This window comes from Motacilla alba, chromosome 1 (assembly GCF_015832195.1).
Source record: "Motacilla alba alba isolate MOTALB_02 chromosome 1, Motacilla_alba_V1.0_pri, whole genome shotgun sequence".
Classification (NCBI taxonomy): domain Eukaryota; kingdom Metazoa; phylum Chordata; class Aves; order Passeriformes; family Motacillidae; genus Motacilla; species Motacilla alba.
Window position 1 is genome coordinate 53,264,345 of NC_052016.1, and position 25,006 is coordinate 53,289,350.

Consider the following 25,006-nt stretch of genomic DNA (forward strand, 5'->3'; position numbering starts at 1 on the left):
AGTATGGTCAATATATCTGAATTTTATACTTCCTCTAAGCAACAGGGTTGTTCCCATTCTTGCCTTTTATTGGGCAGTGATCCTTTTTATGTTATATGCACTGAACATGTGAAGAGCCATGAAACCACAGCCCATGGCCTGGTTGTTTGTCTACTATGCAGAACATGTTCTCCTCATTGTTGCCTGTTTTGTTAAAACCTGCCAGCTTGGTTTGAATCCAGAGGGATTTTTCCTTTTAGAAAGAGGCTTGTACAAACTGAGACACCAGAATTAATTTCTAGAAACAATCAATGAGTTTCTATTATTTCTAGTATATCACACTGCATTTTTGCCTTTGCTTCCTTTGGAAATGAAGAATAAATGGTTCTTAGACATTATCTTAAAGTAAACAAACGAAGAAATGTAAGAAGTGTTATGGGGATGCAACAGCTAAAATTCTGTAAAGCAGTTATATGCTGTAGGTGACTGCACTTGCTTTTGTGTATCCTTTTGATATGTTATATCAATTTTTCAGACTTTTGCAATGCAATATGTTCATCTTTATTCCATTTAAAATTCAGATGCCATGTGGTAGATTTAAAAAAATCAATTTTATTTAGCTTTTCTATACATTTCTGTTCAGAGGAAGAGTTCCTTATGTTAAAACAAGTCACAATTGATATATTTAGACTGGTAGCTGGCATAAGCCTTAACTAAATTGTGTTGAGTAATGCTCATAGCAGGCAAATATCATACAGTGACTAAAAGGAACTAAAACATCAAACAAACTATAATGACTTTCTTAAAAACCAGGGTTTATCTAAATACATAAATATCTCTTTTAAGCTAAGATATTAAAAATGGGAGATGATTTTAAGACTGTTTTACAAACCATTTTAGTTGACAAATAACAATAAACTTACAAATTTAACACAGAGTTTGATTCTTCAAGCCTGGTGGACAAGTCATCCCTGGCCTTTAAAGGAGTTCCTTCCTGGCTGCACTTTCAGGATAACTTCTGAAAATTATTCATAACTCTGTTTTAATTTCCAATCAATCTTTTTTTTTTCTTTTTACTATAGACATAAAATTCATATCAAACCCAAGCATATCCCTTTGCTTTTCCTCTGAACTTGAAATCAAAGCTTTTGCTGAAAAATAAAACTTGAAATCCCTGAAAGCAGATACTGCTGATTGCACAAACCCAGATAGAAATGAGCACTGAGGAATTAAATTTCTAGATATGCTAAAGCTAAATAAGTTGATTTTTCCAAAAGAAAACCAAACAGCTTGTAAGAAGGAAGTAATTAGCAAACAAAAGAAACCACAAAAGCAATAAAAAACATCATAAACCTTTTAACTTCACACAGAATAAAATGCTAGGGAATAATTTCCACTCCAAAGTAAAAATTATTTGCCAAAATATTAACAGCAACAAATGAAAGGCAGCCTTGCATTAAAGCCAGAGCTGGCACAAAGTACATTTTGGGTGAACACATACACACTTCTGTGCCACGGAAGCTCTTCTTCAACAGTGTCATTTTTTGGATAATTTGGTGAAGTGCAGCTGGCTGGGATACTGTGGCACCAGTCCCACTGCCCCACCTTTGCTCCCACCACGAGAAGCAACGAACAATTTCAAACACACAAAGTAAACCAGCCACCTGCTATCCTGCTGCCCACACAGCACTGCATGAGCTCAGTTTGAGGGGAGGAGGCTGAGGCCTTTACTGCATTTGGATTTTTTCCTGGGGGAAAAAGGATCCTTGATGGTCACTGGTGCCTGATCTTCCAGACAGTCTCAGCACATCCCCACAGGCATGGTCTTGTTCTGGGTGCATGTCCATGACAGGACTACCAGCATTTTCTCTTTAGCACTTTAGATTAAAGCTCCAAGCTGAGGCCACGAGAGAAGAGTTGCTTTGCTGGCCTCTCAGTGTGCTCCCTAGGAGAGATCACTATGCCAAGGCTGAGGCACTAGGATTTGTCAAAGTGACACACAAACACGACAGCTACCGACAATCAAACACATTCTCGGTAATCTCAGTATTCCTTAGGCAGGACCTTTAGGGGTTCCCAATGCATCCTCTCCTGTCCCTGCACCAAGTGAAAGCTGCCCTGATGTCTTACCTATAACGGAAATTGCTCCTCTTCTCACAAAACCCAAAGAAATGACAACCAAGCACCACATGTTGAGATTATTTACAGCTTTGAGGCAAACATAGCTGATGTCATGCAAAAAATGGATGGATAGTACCTCACTGAGTGGTTTCTTGGTTATTTTTTTGAGACATTTCCCTAGTCCATGTTTTGAGTCTATTATCTCTGTTATCACAAACCTGTCCTGAAAGGTTAAGCTTTCACCCCAGCCAAGACAAGTCAGACAACTGAGAGGGGGAAAGAGGAAGAACCTTGACAGCTTTACACATAAGTCTATCTCCTATATAACGTGGCCAACCAGGAAGAGTGATCTGGATATGGCTTTTGGCTCCTGGGATTGTAAGAAAGACAAAAAATGTAACGTGCACACCTGTGTACACCTGTAACACCTTATGTTATTGCAAAAAAAAGTTCATCTGTAATTTCTCAGTGTTAGTCTTGATTTGTTCCTCCTTTTAGTGTTAAAGATCTTAGGTTTAACTTTGCATTTGGAGTAATAAACATTTGTATTTGGTTTTTTATTTGGCATATTACCTGAACAATGGCTTTTTATAACCTTTATTTCCTGAGATACTTCAGGTTTTCCTGTCACAACTTTTAGTGAGATAAAACAACTACTTGTTACGCATTCATCTTCTGCAATAAAACTACAGCAAAATAGTCACGAATCAAATTGTAGCTACCACGATGTTTGATATAATGAGGATTTTTGTCTTCCCATTTATACATGTGGAAGAGGTCTGAGACACTCAATACACACTCACTCATCAATGTACAACTTTTAAACCCTGCATCAAGCCTATCAGTCTTGTATTTCCAGTTTAATAATAACACCATGAAGGCAGACAAACCAGATATCCACACAGGAACTGGTGGAATCAAGCACTAGGAACCAGCACACAAGCAGATCCCCAAAACAAGGTGTGAATTTTCCTTTTTGATTTAGGATAACTTGTTTTAAAATGTGTTGTGCAAGTGATTTTGCCTTGTGGACCTCTGCCCTTGCTGGAGAAGGAGAGCTGCTGTGTTGGTGGCTGAGATGATGTTCACTCCTTCAACAGCAGATGATACTGCTGTGATGCTCCTGCCTGGGGCCATTATTCAATCCTGTGCATCCTGTATCCTACAGAAAGGGTATCCTACAGTGCAGGGTCAGACTCCTCAGAGCAGTAAAAAACACTATTCCCCAGAACAAGAGTACTTTGGTATGGAGGCCAAAAGCAATACCAGTTCTGTAAACCAAACTGATTGCACTGGAACGATTATAAAATTATTGCATTAGAGGCTGGGTTAATTAAACTTTAACTACAGCTAAAAAATGAGAGCATTTTTGATTTAGTTATTATGTAAACAGGACAGACAAACTCCTCTAAAGAAAAACCACTTGAACAAAAGAAAAATGGACTGCTTTAAAAAGGACTTTTCCCAGTTTGCTTCCAAAGTTCTTTGACTTCTTTAATGCTTTCTTTTTTCACACACTTCCAGAAACCTTGAATGCCTTGCTGCTGTGGTACCTGTTAATAAAGTTAAAGTGTGTTTAGCATTTACACAAAAAAGACTCCTATTCCCAGACTGTAAATACAATATATAACGTGCTGCTGCTTCCATAGTTCACATGTGTAACAAATTCTTAGTGGCAGCACTCATCCCAGATTCATATGCAGTAAGGACTACCCAGTTTAAAATACACATATTTCTATTAATTAACACTACTGGTGCTTCTACAAGCATTTACAAGAGAGTTGTAGCAATCATCTGTGGTATTTACAAACAATTTTGTTAGCTTGTTACCCTCAATCCTCGGTGAATTCGGTTCCTCAGGACTCCAAGAAACTCGCTGTGGCTGAGGCAGTCATCTCCATCTAGATCAAAAATCTTGAAGATGGTATCCAAAACATTATCTGACAGATCCTGTCCTGTTGCCACCTTCACTGCTCTCTTGAACTCAGCTAATAAAGACATAATATTACATCACAGGTGACTGAACTTGCAAAGAAAATGGAAAGCTTATAAATAGTAGGATTCTGTCCAATATACAATGGCTTGTGGGTATCCAAACGGGAGAATTTGGGATGTGTAAACTAGTAAACTATTAGGAGGCCTCAGTTCATGCGTTCTTGAGCTTGCTTCTTCTTTTGTAACACTATCTTTATTAATTTTATCATAAGCTTTAGCAATGCACTGCTTCTCAAGCAACAGTGCAAGTGATAATTTTTGCTAGAAATAGATGAAAATTTATATACTTTTGGCTGTTTCCTGTTCATACAAATGGTGTTTGCCTCACTATCCTCTCATAAAAAACCTTACCATTTTATATCAAGCCAGCTTCATGACAATTCATTTTACAAGAAAACTCTTCTCCTCAGAGAACAGCAGGTTATGATATGCTCCACCTCAACTAACAATCTCTTCAGCAACTCTGCAGAAACACAGACCATCAAATGGTCAATGCACTGCTTACAGCACATGGCTTTATATACCAGTAGTTCTGGTTTTGAGAGAAGCTGGCTACCCCCTCTTAAATGATGTTGAAGAGTTACTGAGGATTTGTGGCAGAAAAAGCTGCCATACCTCTCTGGAGATGTGCTTTCATCTTCAGCTCTTTTTTCTTCTCTCTTTACACCACCATGTGCAGTACAGAAACACCCACTAGCCCCTCTTTTGGTCCTGTGGTGCACAGAATTCAGAGTTTTGGCTCGAGGAAGGTGAGGAAGTGTGCGGGGATGCCACAAAACAGCAGCTCGTAAGAGTGGAAGGATTATTGTTTATTATAGCAAGCACAATCACAACACATGAATTGCATGCATTTTTGAAGGCATCATGGAAGTGTGAATTTCAAAAAGGAAATGGAGGTTATTGAAGTGTAGCAGTATTGTAGATTATTACAGCAAGTTGTCCAATGAAGTCATAAATGCAATATTAACGTGGTTCTGCTCTCATAAACAAGTGCTATTTATAAATAGTGCTATAAATACGATTAGTTCTGAAGCTTACTAGAGGGAATAGCATTCCTGACATAGCTCTCATCTTTGTCTCTTTCAACAATTCCTGTATAAATGTAGTTGATTACCAAACAGTTGGTTTAAATAGAACTAAGTTAAAAATCCTTCTGTAAAAGGATATATCACAACTTGAAAAAGACATAAATCATGGGATGTTATAGTAGTCTTAATTTTGTCTTTGAAAATATGTTAACTGTTTCATCTTTTTGAAACTGAATTTAAATCCAGACACGGCACTGTCATTTCTTTGAATGTAACATGAATAAAAGAAGATCTTCTACAACATAGAAGACATATGCCCCCATATTGTGGGGCATAACAATCTTCAAGCAAAGAAGGGCCACCTTACCAGAGAGAAAAGATGAGTTGTGAACTTGGAAGAAAAAGAAATCTAGGATAAAAGGAAGGACTAAAATACTGTCTTATATTTATATAAATGTTCATATGTGTATGAATACACATGATATTGTCCACATTATCATGCAAACACCAAGACAAAGAAATCAGCCAGATTCAGGAGAGAATTAGACATATAACATCTGTGAGTTACCTCAGCAGCTGCCTGATTTTGATTACAGTGGGGTTCAGCGCATAACAGACTAGTAATGAAAGTCACAAGTTCAAATCCCCCAGTTTTCTTTGGTTCAAATCCCATCCAAACATTTATCTTTCAAGAATATGTATTTCTCTTTCCATCTTCTCACATCTCTCATCTTTTTTCACATGATCCCATCAAATATTAATTTCAATGAATGTTAATACCTCCTTACATTTCTTTAGGAACTTTTTAATAATGTTGCTATTTTGAAATAACTTATGAGACTTGTCCTTCGAGAGTAACAACTAAGTAACAACCTCAGCATTGAAACAAAAAGCATTTGTATGTCCAGAAGACTTTTGATGCATTGCTCCTCTTTCTCCTATATGGGAAGGAAGCAACTCCCCTCCTCGAAATCTTTATTTTAAACCCCACTTTACAACATTGTTTCTTTTTGATAGACATTATTGCACAACACATCCTCCTCAGCACAGGGAGGACGTGGAGTGAGTCCAGAGGAGGGCCACAACAACTACGTGATAATTTTTGGGATGGAGCACCTCTTCAGTGAAGAGAGGCCAAGAGAGTTGGGGTTGTTCAGCCTGGAGAAGAGATACCTCAGGGCAGACTTTATGGTGAACTTTCACTATATCAAGGGGGCTTATAAGAGAGTTTTTACCAAGGCCTGTAGTGACAGGAAAAGCAGAATGCTTTCAAAGTGAAAAAGGGTAGATTTGGACTGGACATAAGGAAGAAACTCACAAAATTGTGGCTGTCTCACCATTGAAAGTGTTCAAGGTCTGGTTGGGTGGGGATTTGAGCAACCTGATCCAGTGACAGAGTTCCCTGCCTATGGCAGAAGGTTTGGAAAAATGACCTTTAAGGGTCCCTTCCAACCCAAACCATTTTATGATTTATTAGTCTGCTGTCATTAATCCACATATGACAGCACATTAGAACTGTGAAATGAAAACATTTTGGAAACTTTATATTGTTATTTTTTAATGAAATAGAACTAAGTCCAAATACAGAGCAGTACAATATTTTTGGATTTCACTGTGGTACTTTGGAATAATTAATTTACATTAATTCCATAATTAAAATGATTTTTTTGCCTTTAAAAAACCCACATGAAAAGTGTACAGCACTTACCCCGCTTAACAGGACGATTGGCTACAGTAAACATCTGCATGGCGATAGAAAAGTCTTCCAGATTATTTGTAAACTTGCAAAAAGTCTTGAATTCTTCCAAACTGATGTTCTAGAGTATCACAGAATTCAGATGATATATAATGAATATACTTTCAAATCCCAATTATTCTATGTCATTAAATCTGGTGGGACTTAGCATTTAGATGTGACTGCCTACTCATTGTTGATATTTGCATTTCTCATATATATTTGTACTTGGACAATTATCATTTCTCTTACTTGTATAAAATTCAAGGGCTGCAATAATTCATTCAGCAAACGGTCACCTCATTAGATACGCACATTCAAATGAAAACCTGTGCACAGAAAGGAGGAAGCAAAACAAAGTATACTTTGGGTACCAACCTCTCCTGCTTCGATTCTGTCTTTCACATTCTGCCAGTAAATTTCATTGTTTTCCTCATCAGTGAAGTACAGCAACCATGCCGCAAAATCCTCTTTTCTCATGACGTTCAAACCCTTCGAAAACTTTATGAATTCCATTTCTTGGACTTCCGTTTGCAGATTTTCCATGAATCTAAGTGTAAACAGATATTATCCACCACTTGATACTTCCATCCCTGTATCACCACTACTACCTCAGCTACCAAGTGCCGCAGACACCAGCTCTGAGCCAGGACACTTGGACATTCCCCGCTGGTTTAATTTTCCCCGCGCTCGCGGATGCTGCCAGGGCTGCATTCCCACCAGGACACCAGCAGGACGCGCTCTCGGCCCGCACAGGCGGCTGCTGCCAGCAGAACTTGGGGACGCATTGGACATCTCGGTTTTACCCGTGTTTAAAAATGCGCAGATAAGGCGATAAAGAAATCGGTAAGGCAGCAGCATGATGAACGAATAAATGAATGAAAAAGGACGCGGTAACTGAAGGCCTGACACATGATTTATGAGGTTTCATATTAATAAGAGGGGAATGACAAGATTGCAAAGTACCTAAAAAGATGAGGCCATAATAATGACAAAGGTGAAAGAGGAAACTTGAATTCATTGCTGTAGGAGAAGATGACTGAAAGTATCGGAGATTATAACCACATACAGAGCTTTAGTGAATCAGTTCTGTGCTCACTAGAGGATAGATCAGAGAGGATTACAATTGACTTGTATGGGGTTAAGAAGAGCATAGAAAATGTTGCAGGGGTTTGGGAAAGTAAGAAAGCTGTCTGAAAAAGGAAAGAGTCAACATCAAGGTTTTTAAGAGGCACCCATTATTTTGGGAAAGAAAGAAAAAAGTATTACAAGAGGCAAGTAATAACCTGAAGGTACAGAGCTGTAATTGTGAGTTGTAGCTTCAAGTTTTCTCAGTTTGGTCTATATGGCTAGTATCTATTTTGAAAAAGTTAACACAGACAATATGGTGTGATCCATTTGATATTTTCCACTTCAAAAATGGGGCGATCCAAAAACAAGAGGCGATTTTAAAATAAAGGATAAAACCAGTGGTGCTTGCCAGCATCCCCTCCGTATTGCTAAAGAACCCTTCTTTATTGAGTTGCAGAAATTATTGACAGGAGGGAATGAAATACTCCTATATTAGGACAAAGCAATTAATTGGAGAAGAGGACAGCTAAGGGTCTGTGTAGCCAATATCAGCAGAAGCTCATTTGCTCATCCTTGTTTGCCTGGCCTCATTGGGTTTGAATTCTTTCCCTTGAAATTACAGCACTTGAGTCCACACAGCTATCTTTAGCTCTTTAATGAGATCACTTGGACAATTAGTAGCTTGAAGCTCTGTGAAGTCTGTAAGGGGTTAGCTCAAGACTGCTTTTGAAGCTCTCTCTCGTATTTTTCCCTCTAACAGGTAGAGCTGCACATGCAAATAAAGGGCCAACAAATGCTTCACAGCTCAGGACATGCAGGTAAATGAAAGCTGACAGTGGAGGTGAATTTATGTTTCAGGCTAGGCCTGAATTAGGGTAATACGGAGGAGGGGTACAAAATGCTGTCACATTTTATATGTTCCTTTTTCTGGTCTAGTACAGGGGATTCTACAGTATAGCCAGACATTAAGATAATCCTCCACAGTCCACCTTAAGATGTGACACATTTTCAATTCCCCCAGCTCTCCCTCTCAAAAGTGGATGAAACACCAAAGGAATAGGTAGTGCAACCAGTGTGACTGGGCAGCCCTTTGTCTTGCAGAGTGGCAAGAGCTGCCTTGCTCAGCTTGCAAAGCACTCCACAGTTTTCAGGCCCAGCTCCTGTCTTTGTAACTCACAAGGAGACTGCTGCCTCTGGCCAGCACCACAGCCAGTATGTGCCAGGGAGACCAGCCCCATGGGCTGGCACAAGCAGCCCTGCTGCAACCACGGCCCCCAACGGTCTCCCCAGGTCTTGGGAAAGGAGGTCGAGGTGCAGAGGGAGAGAACAGCATGGATCTGGCATGTAGACCAGGCATGGAATCAGCCCAGCGGAGACTGAGTAGGGCCACTTGGCTGCATTTTGAGAGTGGCCATCACAGGCAAGGAGGAGATGGGATCTGGGATGTGTGGTTTGTGGTTGGCTGGAAGGCCCAGCCAAGACTGTGTAGAACAATTTCTTTGACTGTAGTTTCTAACTCATATAACGTCTGGTCTGGAGGAGGAGAAGTTGCTGAAAATGAAGTCACTCACAGAAATATACCTAAAAATTGGATGCAGAGAAATGAGACAACATGTGTTTTATTTTCTTGGATTTTTATCTATGAAAGGTGGACATATTTTGCAACAGACTTAAGGTCTTGAGAATTGTGCTATTTATCCTGGGGAGAAAGCTCTCAGTCATTTGCTTTACTGGTTGCTAGCCACAGGCAACGACATAGATTCTTCCACATTTTCTGAATATTGCATTTCCTTAAGCAGACAAGCCTTGGTGACCCGCCCTCTAGCCACACTCAATAAGGCATATCAATCATTCCTACATGATGAGAAAGGAGCCCACCAAGCTGCACACATCAGCCTGCTGAAAGGGGCAGCAAAGTCAGAGCAGACAGTGAAGAGTTTGGCTGTGGCATTTTCAGCGTGTTCTTGCTTCTGCACCCTCTTATAATTGAAGTTCATTTCAACTTGTAGGCTTGCTCCTGGCAAGCCAGAGTGGGAAGATTTCCCGCCATATCAAATCCTACTTGGAGCAGTAGCTGAAATGTGCAATTTAAATTTTATGTGATAGTTTCCCATATTACAAAAATTAAAATACTGTGAATCATCGCATCAGCATTCTAGGTCACTCTTATTCCCAGATGTGAGAGTTAAAAATCCTAATGAGGTTTTTTTAAAGTAAAAGTTATTAAAAGTTATTAAAAATAACTTTCTGGTTAGGAACTAAAACTTGATACATAAATGTCAAGACACCACTAGGGATACTTGCTTTTGTATCTTCTGGATCACAGTGCAAAGAGTTTCAGCTGTGAAGTCCTCAAAATGTATCCAGATATTAGGAAAAACAAGAAAAGGAATGAAATTCCTGCTCTCCCAAAGTCAGTGAGATCTTGGCTGGGGACTTGGTAGGGAGTCAGAATTCAAGTACAGGAACAGGATTCTGATTGTAGATATGCTCTACAATTAAAAAATTATTACACTGGGAATACTCTTATTCTATAGTAGGTTGAAAATAAAAGAAAGCTCTAAGTTTCCAAGTAACAAAAAGGAGAGGCAAACCATAAATTTCTAAGATGGGGAAAAGGCCAGGAACAGAGAGCACTTTCTTTAAGACAGCCCACTTTATCCACACTCTCTAAAACACCCACGTTGAAGGCCAATGGCCAAATTTGTTATCGTGTTACAACAGCATCCAGAAACCTTATCAGGATTTATCCCTCATTTTGTAATGGGTTCTAGTATAGAAAGAGGGAGTCTCCCAAGGCTTTTGGCAACTCAGCCTTAATAGTGCTAATCCACCACGAATAGAAGTGAAAATGTAATAAAAGAGGGGAGACCTCAGGAATGCAGCTATTCCCTCTCCAAGTGGAGAAGTGCTAGCATTGTATTCTTTATGGGACACAAAGAAGTAGATTGAAACACTAAAGGAAATATTAGGGAAAATTTTTTTCTACCTCTTGACCTGAACTGTCTGTGCAGAGCTTCAGCACTCTTAATAGAGAACCGACCAGTTCCTGTCGCGCTGATTTAGAGGTAGGGAATCTAACAACAAAGATAGTGGTGGATATACCACCCCAGCATTTGCACCATGCTTTGGCTCTTCTTTGGACACCGAAGTCCTTTTGAAGAATTGATAACCCTCTCTGCACCAAAAGACTGTGGCAAACCAGCTGCATCTTGCCTTTTTGCAATCTGACTTTCAAACCAGAATATAGAAAACCTAATAAAGGCTTGACCAATTAACCTCTAGAAAACATTTACATCTATGCTTGTAAATTCAGGCTTGCAAGCATTAAGACAGTTGATCAATCTCACAATTTTCAGAATTGCAAGCAAAACTCTCTTTGATTTACTGTCCTTAGCATTTCCAAACCAAAAAACTCACTTTTTATTTTTAAGTGTTCTGTAGAAACTAACCAAGCTACTCTTTTGCTAAGCTCACATGAAAGGAAGAAAAATATTTTTCTCAAGCTCTTTACTAAGTAGTTGGTAAATATTCAGATTGAGTTATGACAGGAATATCACAAAGCCAGATTTTGTTGCTGTTCTCCCTTTCCTCACTGCCTGATCTTGGCTATAGCGATGTTATGACTCTATCTATATGCACACACATAGATAAAAGTGTAGGAACAGAGACAAGTAATCATGCTCTATTTCTGCAAAGCAATTCCAAATCCCCAGATGAAAATCACTGAAAATATACAAGCTGTCATCACAGCAAAAGCACAGCATGCTGGCTGTTGATGACACCTGAAAGAGATCCTGCATCCACGCACTGGCACATACACACCACAGCACCACAGTCCCCCCAAAAATGTCAGCACTAGCAGTGGGGTCCAGCCTGGATCATTCTGGCTCCTTAAATGAAAGGTTCCAAATAAAATGTATCAAGGAATTCAAAATACTGAAGGAAAGAAACAGGATAAGTAGGGAAAAGGCATGATCTCTGTATGGTTATACAATTTTTCGCCTTTAATCTAAAGCAGAAATTAAAAAATAATCATAATTAAAGAATATTTTTGGTAAAAAATTCTATTAACTGATGAAACAAGAAGCAAGAAATTAGGTAAGACAATGACATAAATTGGATTGAAACGTTAACTTTCCTCATTCTATTAAAAGATGCCCATTGTTTAACCATACTGGGAAGTACTTCTTTTGTAAGATATCCCAGAAAAAAATATAACAATCAGAGTTTTTTGAATATCCTTTCCACACTCTCTGCATTTTCTTTTTTCCTTCACAGAGAATTTAAGAGATTTAAGCTTGCTTGGGGACAGATTACAGAAAAAATCACAGCAGCCATAAACTGTTTAGGGAGTGAAATACTGTCTCCTATTTTATTTGGGATTAGACATACCGAAACAAGATCAGTAAGGGACTTTTTTCAGGGGAAAACAATGCCCAGTGTCTGTCAGGAAGAAATATTTCCTATATGTAGAAAACTGAATAGTTTTCTTCTCAGAATAAAAGATAGTACATTTGATATAGTTGGAAATTAAACCACAAGTTGGATTTTTTTTTTTGAAAGAAAAGACCAGAAATTATTTCTGTATTAAAAACTGGGAGAAGGAGAAACCCATACAAAAGAATAAAAAAGTCTGGCATTCTGGGGATATTCTCTAAGACAGGACCTGGTATTAGAAGACGACATTATTGTTGAGGTGTAAAACTGAGTGGTGTCATCTGAAACAGAAACTTGTTCAGATCTTCTGAGAAGAAAGGCAGCTTCGTGTATTAAATCTACCCTTTTTGTTACAGGATTTTAGGCTTACTGCATATTCTTCTATATTTTCTTAAAATGTTATAGGAGAATACTGTTCCAGCTGTATTTGACTAAGAGGCCACACCTTTAGTAGTGATATACATAAACATATTCCAGAAATTTATATTTCCTAACATCTGCCAGGGAAACATTTGCTTTTGAAATTGTAAATTCTTATTAGTAATTACTATAATGTCCTTATGTCAAGGACAATAAAACTAATAAGAACTCATCTAGCAGTCTGGAGATGAACATGTGTCCCCTGAGTCCTACCTTAAGAAGCCTGAAGATCTCTGAAAGTACCTTTACTTTTGATGAAAACACTGCCTGAGGATTCTCTGTGTGTGTATCAATACCTGGGACTTCCCAAGAAGTGAGCACCAGCTGGAGACAGATGCCTGACCATTTTCCCTCCCTATTCTCAGCATGCCTCCTGTGTTCAGGGCAGCAGGAAAAGGGGCACAAGAACTGATTTACATCAGCCTCACACTGCCCCAAGAGATGTAGGCAGCTTCCATCTTCTTTGTGCCATCTGAATGCAAAGAAAGGAGAACAGTTTGGCAAATTAATTGCCCTGGTATATCGACTGTGGCTGTCTGACATTTTTCAAATGTTTGGACTGTGGGCTACAGGGCTCGGATAATGCTGGTGTGCATGTAGATACAGATGGTTGCACACTTACAAAAGGATTTTTTGATGCCAGGCTGAAAAGAGGCAGCATGAGGAAAATATAAGTAAGTAATGAGATAAGAACAGTGGTCTCAACTTTCAGAATTCCCACATAAGTACAGTGAAATTTCAGAATGAAAGCATGCCTGGTTTTTAGATTATTTTTTATATTTTTAGTAGGTTGTTTTTTTGGTTTTTTTTGGTTTGTTTTTTTTGTGTTTTTTTTCTTGGTTTTTTTTTTTTTAGTTTTAAGGACTCTGAAGCACAGCAATATCTGTGTATTTAACTAATGTGACAAGTTTTAGTGTGCCCTAATCAAACATAATCACCTCTATTTTCTACTAGGTACTACACTGATCAATGGAAAAGCTTTCTAGGCAAGAACTTGGAAAATGATAAAAGCATTTACCATCATTATTTTTTGCTTTTGAGAATGATCTATGTCTCTACAGCTCATCAGTCATCTCTTGTAAAAACAATGTGGCACTTTGATCAAACAGCCAACAATAGCTTCCCGCAGAAGGTAAAGTGTTACGAGAGGCCATCAGATAGAAATCACATTTTCTCTGAACAATAGGAACCCAGAAATGATGTGCTTGATTTACTTGCAAATAAAATCATGTGAAAGGTGATATCCCCGCAGAGGTTAAAAAGACAGCGATCCTTTTATTCACCTTTCTGCGTGTTAAACAAACTCCACTGTCACATTGCAGCTGAGATGGAGTGTCTACGCAGTGATAAAGAGGCACATTCCAGCCCCACGAAACATAACTGCCACTGTTGAAAAATTACCTGCATTAAACCTTACACTTATCCCACAAATTTTAAGAGCAAGATGTGGGAGTTTGATTTTGATTGCAGGCCTCTATCTGTGTGGCAGGCAAAGGTCTTTAACCTATGTGTTCTGAATGTACAAGGTACATAGTTTCATCAGTGTCATGCCTCATTGGGTCAATGTAGGATTTTATCTAAAACCTTAGGCTTTTCAGTTTACACTGTATATGCAAACACAACCTTTTACTGGTGCTCTCTGCCTTTTGTTTCATGGAGAGGATCTATGGTATTTATAGAAAAAGGGAGCTGGAGACATCTTAAACTTATTTTACTCACTTAGATTCCTATTGAGCTGAGATCTTCAAAAGGGAAAGGTTGTTTATTTGAAGACTGGTATGTACCAGAGCCACTGGAGCCAAACACTTTTTAGTCTACTGATTGCAAAAACATTCATTTTTAAGAGGGCTGCCACACATTCTCCACTTCTGAATACAAACTGAAGCAAAACACATTATTCTACTTTATTTTTGCAATCTGTAAATGACTGATTATTTTCGTAGAAAAGGTAATACTGATGTAGATAATCTTCTCTTGATGCCATGCTACACTATGTGTGTCAAGAATCAAACAGGAATCTGTTTGATTGTCTCAATGAGACACAGTCTCATTGCAAAAGTAGTTCAAAAGGTAGAGGAAAAGGCACTGGGAAAGTTTCAACAGAAGCTGGAATTTGAAGCCAGTGGAGAAGTTGCCTGTAGCTTACCATGACAGCTGTAATGGGAAAGGAAGTATCGTAACTCAGAAAATATTTTTTAATTTATTAGAAGTCACTTTTCCTGTGATTTGGTCACAAAAAATACTCATGAATCACATTGTTTTAAGGTATGCCACCACACAGCTGCCAAGAATGGGAGTCTCAACCCTCCTGGCCCACTGCTGCTAGGAGTTATCACAGTGCTCAGCTCCTGCAGACAGCAGACTCTAGGAGCTAAATGGGGAATTCAATCATGCAACATCATGAATAATCTCCACATCATTGCTTAATTTTCTGAATCAACTCAGTGTGATGTCAGATAATGCCAGAGCTGGGGTAAAGCACAGGGGGTAGGAACAAGACTGGCTCCTGTTAGGCTTGCCAGCTGGAAAAATACCTGAAAAACTCGGAGAAGCGAAGTTTTTCCTTTCCCTGTTTTCCAAAGAAATGTACCAGCAACACGGTATTAACACCACAGCTGTCCAGTTCTGTTTCCTATAAAACAAAAAAACTATATGATTGTTATGCTTTGCAACATCATTAATATTCACCATTAATCTAAAAATATTTATTTGAACTAGAATTTCCCAAAAGATACTTGAAATTTAATTACTGTTCCCAAAGCTATCACACAGAATTTCAGAGCTGAAAAACTCTTCCACATTAACTGCTAACAGTGTGTTATAAGTTCTGCTTCCAAATAATCTGTATGAAAGATAAAAACAATTTCCAACCACCATCAGTGTATTTTATTATAATATTTTATTATTTTTATTATTAAAATGGAGAATGTTGCAAGTTAAATCTTTAGGAAACTTTATTCTTAGGTGAATAGAAGGCTTAAATAAAGTTAGCATCTGTAAGGAAGTTGTTAGGTATTTCTAACATGTTACAGCCATTTAAAAACATTCGTGATAGTCTAATAAATGAAGCTAGGAAAATACCAACACTGATAATGCTCTATTATATTATGGTCTTACAAAGCTTCTGGGAAATTTTCAGGGTTAGTGACTTTTCTATAAATATTTTTAAAATCTGAAGAAGAAATTTCTGCAGAGAAGGGATACACACTATTTCAACTCAATCTTTAACAAGCCTAAACCCACACATAATGCTGGATTTCTGCTCTATGCTTCTTTCAGCAGCAGCATACTGGCATTTCTTTGAACACAACAAAACACTAAGCAACACGAAGAGAGAATTTTTTTTAAGTCTGTAGGGATTTCAGCATACTATTCTTATGACATCTAAATAGCCTCTGTGTCTTTTATCTGGTTGAAGAGGTAAGATGAAAGACAAGAGTCTATTCATAAGATTTAATACTAATGGTTATTTAGCTTTCAGCATCATCAATAACAAGTCCCATTAGTCCACTGTGTTTCATGCTTACTGCATACATGACACAGTTATTTTATAGCTAAAGCAGAAACATTCCTCATTTCTACTACAAGCTACAGTTCACCAAATGCCAGTGATATGAGTTATGTATGAGTGAACCTAGAAAAAAACACTTTTCAAGCCATATGCAAACTGTACTTACTGAACTTTTATCATTTAATTGCAGGCAAAGAATATTTAAATACCCACAAGATCCATCCTTCTGAACTTTAAACACTTCAGATTACTGGGAAGACTGATGCATAAACATTGGTATATGCCTTTTTGAAAGCCAAAAGTCAAACATTCATGTATGCTTATTTGAAATTCAAACCCAAACTATTTATATCAGAATGCAAAGTTTTCTAAAAAGAAACAGAGAAGAACCCACATATCTCTCACTGCAGCTAGATTGTAATCTGCTTTTTGTGGGTTTTGCTTACATGTTTAAAGGAGACTTGAAAAATGCAAGGAATAAATTTGCTAATGTAATTTTAAAAACTGAACTCATGATTACACAAATTAATGCTTCTAATTTAATTAGTAAGTGCTGTATGAAAACAAACTGAAAAATGAGGTCTAAAATAACCTTTTCAAAACAAAGCCTGTGACAGCGGAAGTTTTTTTTCTTCTATTAAGGTTTCTCTAGTTACAAGCTAGAAGAAGGCATACAAACAATACCTACCTCATCTTATCTAAGATGACAAAGCCTACCCCAGGATTTATAACAAATATGCACCTACTTGCTGGCTACCTTCTTTATCAGTTGAAATTCCACAGTGAAACTGGCAGATGTCCAAACACTATGTTAGCGAGAGTTAAATATATTTTAAAACTACAAAACAGTACATTTCTTTAAAGCATAAAATGCAACAGGAGACCACAGAGACTACACCTTAAGGGTGAAATTTAAAAAAAATTGCTTTTCCTAGAGTTAATGCTATTAAATTAAAGTACATGTTAGTACATAATTCCTTTTTGTCCACAGAATCATTAGGAGCTTTTGCTGCTGATCTGTATAAATTAGTAGCAACATGACAAATCCTTGTTGGAAGATAATGAGACTTCTATTAATATTTCCAACACCTCACCTTCGTGAGCTTGGGTAAAATAGTAACTCACACTTGGAATGTCTCTCTTGGCAATAAGAATGAAATGGTAACCCAATCCCAGGCTGTAAAGCAGACCAGACTGGTAGATTCAAGTCACTATCTAAACTGAGTGAAAGTGTGTATTCTGCTGTATCTGGTTGCTTCAGGTCCTGGGACGGTGCACCATAGAACCCTTTTGATCTGTGCATTTTACAGAAAGCTGAGGCACAGAGTGGAAAAAGGAGCCCAGTGGTCTGAGTTTCATCTTGATACAAGCACAGGATGGGGCAGAGACATGTATCACAAGTGGGGAACTCAGACAGGTTCCAGAATCCCAAAGACCACACAATCTGATGCCACACAAGTCTGTGAACTAATGAACATGTGTGTACGTATTACAAACATAGGTTAATTTTCCTAGAGTAATGTTAACGCCTCCTACACTTTTCAAAAGTATCATGAACTGCTGAATTATGCAATTATTCCTTTTTAACCAAGATCAGATAACACAAGTTATTTCCTTATTACATTACATAGGCTGTTAACATAAGAGGCCTGATGCTGCAAACACTGAGTCATGGGCAAAGACCTACCACTGTAGGTAGGTCCCCACTGAGCTTTTGACATTTAGGACCTGATACTGCAGCAAGTACCAACAAGTGTCACTGAGAAGAAACTTATCGCACAGTGAGATGGGATTTTCAGAATAATGTACCTAACTGATTTTCAAAACTCATCTGAAATGTTAATAGACTTACTGTCTCTAAATTCTTACCACCTTTCCTTGCAGAATTTGCCTGAGGCATGACTGGAAAGCATTCATCATGATTAAAATCTGCAATTCGTTTCTTGTTCTCTTGCTTGCTTCCTGAGAGATGGTATTTGCTGTGCAATGTCTCCCTTCACTAGAAGTTGTAAAAATAATGTGTATTTTGGATTGAATATTTTTTTAGTTAAGACAGAAGGAGAGTGAGTAGATGGAAGAATGGGCAGAGAAGTGAGGTTGGGCAAGGAGGACAATACCTTAGTTTCTGTCTGCTAATGATGTCCCAAATCTTTCTAAAGGTAAGACTAAATCTTTGCAAATTTTTCTGAGTCCACTTCTCTGCAATCCTTTGTTTAAAAGCTGCTAGCTCAGTCAATTCACCATTCCAAGCTTCTATCCCAGCCTAGCTTCACATGCTGCTAAAGAGAATTCAAGCTTTCTATCATTTTAAGAGTCTTCCAGATGCTGGAATATATCCTAGGACACAGTTCTGGTAAGGTTTAAAACATGCGTCCATTATGAAATTAATCCTAACAGTTACAGTCAGTCAAAAGAACTGTAAGCAGGCCAGCTAGTGGGACCAGGAGATACAGATCTCCAAAAGCAGTTCTTTTTGGCAAAGCCCAGACAGTCTCAAGTGGGCCCCAGAATGAAACTGTGTCTTTTATGATAAATCAACTTTAATCCTAATGTAAATCCATACTGAAGTTTTTCATGTTTTGCAATGCACGTTCTTACTAGGTAGGATTCAAAAATACCTCAGGTCTGATGCAGAAGGGCTGAAATGTGCACAGATGATTCTATTCAGAGGATATAACAGACAATATCTGAGAAGTCTGACAAAACATCTTCTAAACAATAAACAGCATCCAATAACACCCATAATTCCTATTACTGGGAGGATCAGTTCTTTTTTTAATGACAACTAATGCCATGGAATCACTCTGCTGTACACTTAGGGCCTTTTGTAATGAAGAACATGTAACTTCACAGACATCCTCAGGTTTCTGTGCATCACCCACAGCTCTGCATCAATTCATAAGGAGGTACAGAATAAAAATGTTTTCCAGCCAATAGGGCTAAAACTAATCAGGGAGTAGATGCTGCAAGAGATACTTTAAGCCCTAAATAGAAACAGGTTGAAGCCTGCCTTGTTCTAAGCAGGTGGTGCCAAGCAGTCAGGGAATGGCACTGTCACACTGCAAAGCCCGAGGCCGCCTGATCTGTGTCCTGCTGGCAGCCTGGGAAAGCAGCTCCTACACACAGCTGGGGACAGCTCCTCACAGGAGCCCATAGCCTGCCTCTCTGTTGTGGCATACTTTAAAAATGTAACTTAGCACCAAAAAAAGAGATTCCATTATAAGGACCCCCTTCAGGAGGTGTGATGTGCTATGAAGCCCACTCTTTTGATCAAGGCAGCCCTGGCCTCAAAGGCTGAGCCCATTCATCCTCAGCATGTGCAAACCCTCTTGCTCTCAGTGCTGAAAATGGCTCAGGTGGCCTGTCACCAGCTCCCATTCAAACATGTTTCCTTCTCTCCTGAGGTTACGATGTCATCAGATCATATGGAAAAATAAAATAATTTCCTTGTCCATGAGGTAGAAAACGACCCAGCACTTTTTCAATGATCTAACATTTTGGTGTCAGACAGTTTGGTTCTTTAGGGGGTTTACCTCTCTGGAGAACTTTCTTTAAAGCACATCATGCTGCTCGTTGGTTTAAAGTATCTAAAAGCTTTTCAACAGAATTCAATGTTAAATTGCTGACATAAAACATACATATTTATGTTGGAGAAGATAGGTCAAGAAAAAATGTGCATTCCATCTGAATGGAGAGGTTACAAGATTAATGACAGACTCTTCGGGGAGGGTTATTAATTTTAGTCTTGGACTAGATTCCTGTAAAATCTGATGTGTTGCACCCCTGTTACAGAGTACTGCTGCACTAGAAGAGCACAGCTCCCAGCCACCACCTTCCTTCAGTTTTAAGCAGTCTTTAGTTAGTGAGCTATGCAGACTTAGAAGCACTGAGTAGAAAACTTTGGGCCAGGTAGAGATTCTAGGGAGCAGATGGGCAAGTTATGATGACTTGCACAGTTCCTGTGGTTAAAGAGATGCATCACAATTCTGCAGTGACTGAAGGTCCAAGTGTAAAACCTTGTATTGACCAGGTAAGCAGAGAGAAATGTGTGAATGACTAATGTAATTTACTTGTTTTAGAATCACAGGAAAAAAAAAGAGAGAAGTAGACAGGCTAAAACAACTTATACTGAAATAATATGAAATTGTTCATGTGTGAGTCTAAAAGTACACTGCATATAGTCAGACAATTTCAGTTCATGAGTTTTCTGTTTAAAAGAGATGAGTAGCTGTGTCTCCAGCTACTAGTTAAATATTAAAAAAATCCCCAATCATACTTTTCACACTTTGTATGAAAATGTATTCACTAGGGAAACCAGAAGCATATCTTTAATCATTTGGAAATGAGATAATTCACGTATTTCACAATACTAATTTCATTTCAAGAACAAATAAGAACACTCTGTATTGTCATTCCTTTTCTAACAGTAGCTAAAAGTAATTTATAAGTTTACCCATTACATGAAGCACATTAAATGAGAGGTATTGAAAGTACTTGATAACTCATTAATCTAAATTGAAGGGCCTGAGAGCAAAGTCCCTGATCTAGACAACTGGTCTGTCCAGTAGATATTGCCACCATTAGCATTGTTTTCACAGCCAGGACACTAAATCACCTTACACTGTTAGAGTATCCTTTTAAGGAACTCAGGGCAGGAACACAAAAGCAACAGGTGCTGCTCACCAGGCAACACCTTTTCAAAAGAAACTAAATCTACTAGTTCATGCACTTTCCTACTGTAGTCTAGATCACTTCCAGGCAGGGAGTTTGGCTCTACTCTTCCATGAGCCATGGTCATGTGTTCAGCTGGATGTTCCATATGAAGAACAGTTCTGCCAGGAAGCCAGATGGAGCATTTCCTCTGGCCTATGGGGAGGGTGGCTGAGCTGAAGCAGACACTGCCTCTGTTGACTTCTGCACCATTTTCTCCAGTCTGATTAGAAAGAACCAGACTCCTGTATTTTAAGTCTGCATGCTGCGCTCCCTCACCACGTGCACCTCTGCTACGAGACTGCCAGATTGTCTGCTCTGCAAAATTCAGCATGGAACTTCCCAAAAGACGGAGCCACTTAAGGCCGGGCAGGTTTTTTTTTTTTTTCTTTTCTTCCAGCATCAATAATAACACTGAAAAAAGAAAAGCCCTCAATTGAAATATATGTATCTGGATAACCAATTCCGCTGTAATCTCATTCAAGGGCCAATACTAAGTGGTGAAAATGTGAATTTTAGGCATGTAAGTCAAAGTGTCTGTAAAAAGGCAGAGATACAAGCACCCCAGAAGAACAGCAAACTGATTTTTCTTTTCCTCATATAGTAACTTGATGAGTATTAAATGGTAGCACCATAAAGTAAATAAATGACTGGGACCTTTGTCTGCACACTGTACAGGGAACACACCTGCATATACCTGCTGGTTAAACAAAGCTGCAGACTACCATTTAAACTGTATTTTCCTAGGTCAGTGACATTTGCCATCTGGTATCAGAGACTGGGTTTACTTTGAAAAAACAGCAAATTCATATGCAAATTGAGAAAATGTTGTGGAAATAAAGAACTATTCCAAACACCAAAATTCTTTTGCAGTATCTTAACTTTCAAGAAACATAGTCAACTTAAACCCCATATCTTTATGCTTCATCTATTTTGCTTAAAGGCAACACTATGACTTACCATAATTATAAAAAATAAAGGGTAAAAACATATCCAATGACTACACTGTATAGTCAGATTCACTGCTTACAACGATAGTCAATTTCTTTGGTGAGAAACTGAGACAGGAAGAAAATAAAAATTGAGAGAAATGTGATAATTTGGATTTTGCCACGTAGAAATATAGAAACCATAATAATTTCAAGTTAGCTGCATTCCCCAAAGTTATTTAACCGTTCTTTCATACTAGAGCTCCATTTATAATCTTCTATGAAACTGTACTAAATAACATTTTCTGGCTACATAACTTCAGATTTTTCTCAATGGAGAACTCTGAAGGCAAATTTTGAAGAAAGACAAAAACAAACTAGAGACATTCCGGCTCAAGTATTTAATTAGCTCACAATAAGCTTATGTGTTTATAACTAATCTGTCCAACTGTATCAAAGTTTCTCTGGAAATTTTATACTATAGCTGTGCATTCATGCAGAATAAAGATCCTTTTTCTTTCACTGTCATGGCATTTAAGTCTCAATTGAAATAGGTTTTGAGGAGCAGACAACCCTATTAATCCTAGCTATTTTAATCTGGTGATTGATGAGAAGATTCAAGAAAGGAGATGGTTGTTTGTCGTTCAAACAATTTTTAACTCAACTCTGAATATACACTGAGGGAGGAAAACTTTTGTGAATCAGAAGACAGTTTATGCCTAATAAATTTTAAGGATGTCAGCAATAGCCACTTCCACTTTTTCCTCAGGCATGTGAAAAGAACATGAGCAACTCTTTGTAGAAACTGCTGATGCATGATTTACAAAGCAGAGCTCTCTATAAATTCCTTATTGAATGCTTCCAATATGAGCAGCCGCTGCCTCACGCCAAGTGTAAACTGAAAGTTTACAGCTGACAGCAAGCTGCTGATGTAAGCAGCATCTTTTAGTAATAGATGGAAACAATCCAGCTGTATTCTCCCCTTCTTTAGAATCACAGAGTAATTTAGAGAAGATCTCTAAGACATTTGGTCCAACCATTAACCCAGTGCTGCCAAGTCCATCACTAAACCATGTCTCTATGGACCACATTCACATGTGTTTTGAACTCCTTCAGGGATGGTGATTGCACTATTTCCCTGGGCAGCCTGTTACAGTGCTTGACCAATGTCAGTGAAAACTTTTTCCTAATATCCAAACTAAACCTCCCCTGGTGCAACTTGAGGCCATTTTTGCTTGTCCCATCACTCGTTATATGGTTCATCAGCTTCTTCTGAGGTGTTTCAGTATGCTCAGGATTCCCCTTCTCTGTTTTCAGTCTCACTCAACATCACCCATGCTACAGTATATCTTGTCTCTGTGCTGACTACAGGCACAAGAAGAGACTCTACCTGAGAAGAAGGGAGGTTGCAGGTGGCTGGATTCAGGGGAAAACAGAAGAGAGCAGGAATTTACCTGTCCCTTTCTTCGATGAGATCCATTTACCATTTGCTAGTGGTCTGCAAAACAGTGAAATTTCTTTCCCAACTGGATGATCAAACTCTAGGATTGTTTCTTCTGGTCTGCATCTACACTGCCTCTTTCTGGAAGTGGACTTAACTAAAATAATCCTCGCCTTTGTCACCTCAGTGACAATAACCACATTTCAAACCAACTCAGAATGAGCTGATACCGCTGCAACAGCAGCACTTAGTTAAGCTTAAGCTATAGTTTTCCGTTTGGAAGGCCTTCTATTCTCATATGGCAATATGGAGCTCTTCCTGAGATTGCCATAAATAGAGGCTTTAAAAGAGGCTCAGGGAAACCAACCAAGTGAATACACAGTCAAGAAACACACTGATTGCATCCATTTCATCAGAAGGCTCAGAAATGACAAACATTTTTCTTCCCCTCTTAGAAAGCAGTTGACAAATCATGCCTTTTCATTTAATTAAAGCACCAATAGGCTTATAGCACTTAGGCTTATAAACGTATGTAAAAACTCTGAAAAAATAACAAAGTTAATGGGAAACATGACAATGTTTTTGTAAGGAAAATGTATCTCTATTTCATACCCGAAGTACAGTTTCGTCTCCAGCAGCTTTCAAGTCATCTTCCTTCCCAATGATTCTCTGTAGCTGTATTTGTTGAAACATGAGAAAAAACCAGGAAAATTACAAATTTGATCTTATAAGAGCCTACTTTTTCTGAACCTTGATTTAATTGCGCCTTTTCTTAATTATACATTTCTGCAAGGTTCTCTAGTCATGACAAAATATTTGCATACTTGAAGATATTTTGCTATTCAGACACACTTTTTCCTAGGAATGTCTTATCTACTGTGGTTAATATAACCAAACATGAATCTATCTCTTGCAGCCCAGTGCTTACTCTATTTTTAGAGGAGATTTCCTTGCACCAGAAGCTTAGTTTTCACTTCAGAAGATTTTGAAAGTCTGGAGTATAACATCAAGGATCATTTGAGAAATAAAAATTATCCTGATTTTTGTGTTCTCCTTCTAGATAGTTTTACATAGTTCTGTTATAAACATGATCTTCTGGACATGAAAAACATACCTGTTCAAATGAGGTACTATAGAACTAACAATAAAGAATAATTTAATTAAATAAGAAAACTTTTTTTTTTCAGAACCAGCATTAGGCAGAATGTGGTTTGAGTTTTCCCCTCCACCCTTGGAAAAAATTAATCTTGAATGTATTAGCTAAGAAGATTTTTAGAATTACTGAAATGACTCACATTTAAAAACATAACTTCCACTGTCCCAAATAGATCTTTAAGGTAATATAAACAGTGCATTAATTTGCAGTACCTCAAGTATATCAGAGCTGCATGGCTTCTTTGACTGTATTTCAGCTTCAGAGATGAACATTGCCACAAGAACAAGTGATTTACTATGGCACAAAGTACACCTACCTTTCAGATGTTTGCACAAATCCTCAAAAGGACAGCAGAAATGAAAGAACAAGGAACTTAATACATTTCAGGTAGAGATATGGAATTGCACTGATCACTCTGGATTTGGAGAACTTTAAAAGATGCTTTCAAAGCTCACGGATTTCAGAACTGC

The 25,006-nt window shown here is 38.2% G+C and overlaps 1 protein-coding gene across 2 annotated transcripts in view; it reads right to left on the minus strand.

Moving 5' to 3' along the window:
* Window positions 1-571: 571 nt before the first annotated feature.
* MICU2 (mitochondrial calcium uptake 2) overlaps window positions 572-25,006 on the minus strand; it is a 136,332-nt gene continuing 111,897 nt past the window's right edge. Inside the window, exons 7-12 of one of the 2 annotated variants that reach the window (XM_038152429.1) lie at window positions 23,993-24,055; window positions 15,324-15,421; window positions 7,237-7,408; window positions 6,832-6,940; window positions 3,931-4,088; window positions 572-3,653 (exon numbers count right to left, since the gene is read on the minus strand). In XM_038152429.1, the coding sequence (XP_038008357.1) occupies window positions 3,549-3,653; window positions 3,931-4,088; window positions 6,832-6,940; window positions 7,237-7,408; window positions 15,324-15,421; window positions 23,993-24,055 (705 nt within the window). In that variant the 3' untranslated portion in view covers window positions 572-3,548. The remainder of the gene's footprint in view (window positions 3,654-3,930; window positions 4,089-6,831; window positions 6,941-7,236; window positions 7,409-15,323; window positions 15,422-23,992; window positions 24,056-25,006) is intronic. The other variant, XM_038152437.1, reaches the window with a different exon arrangement.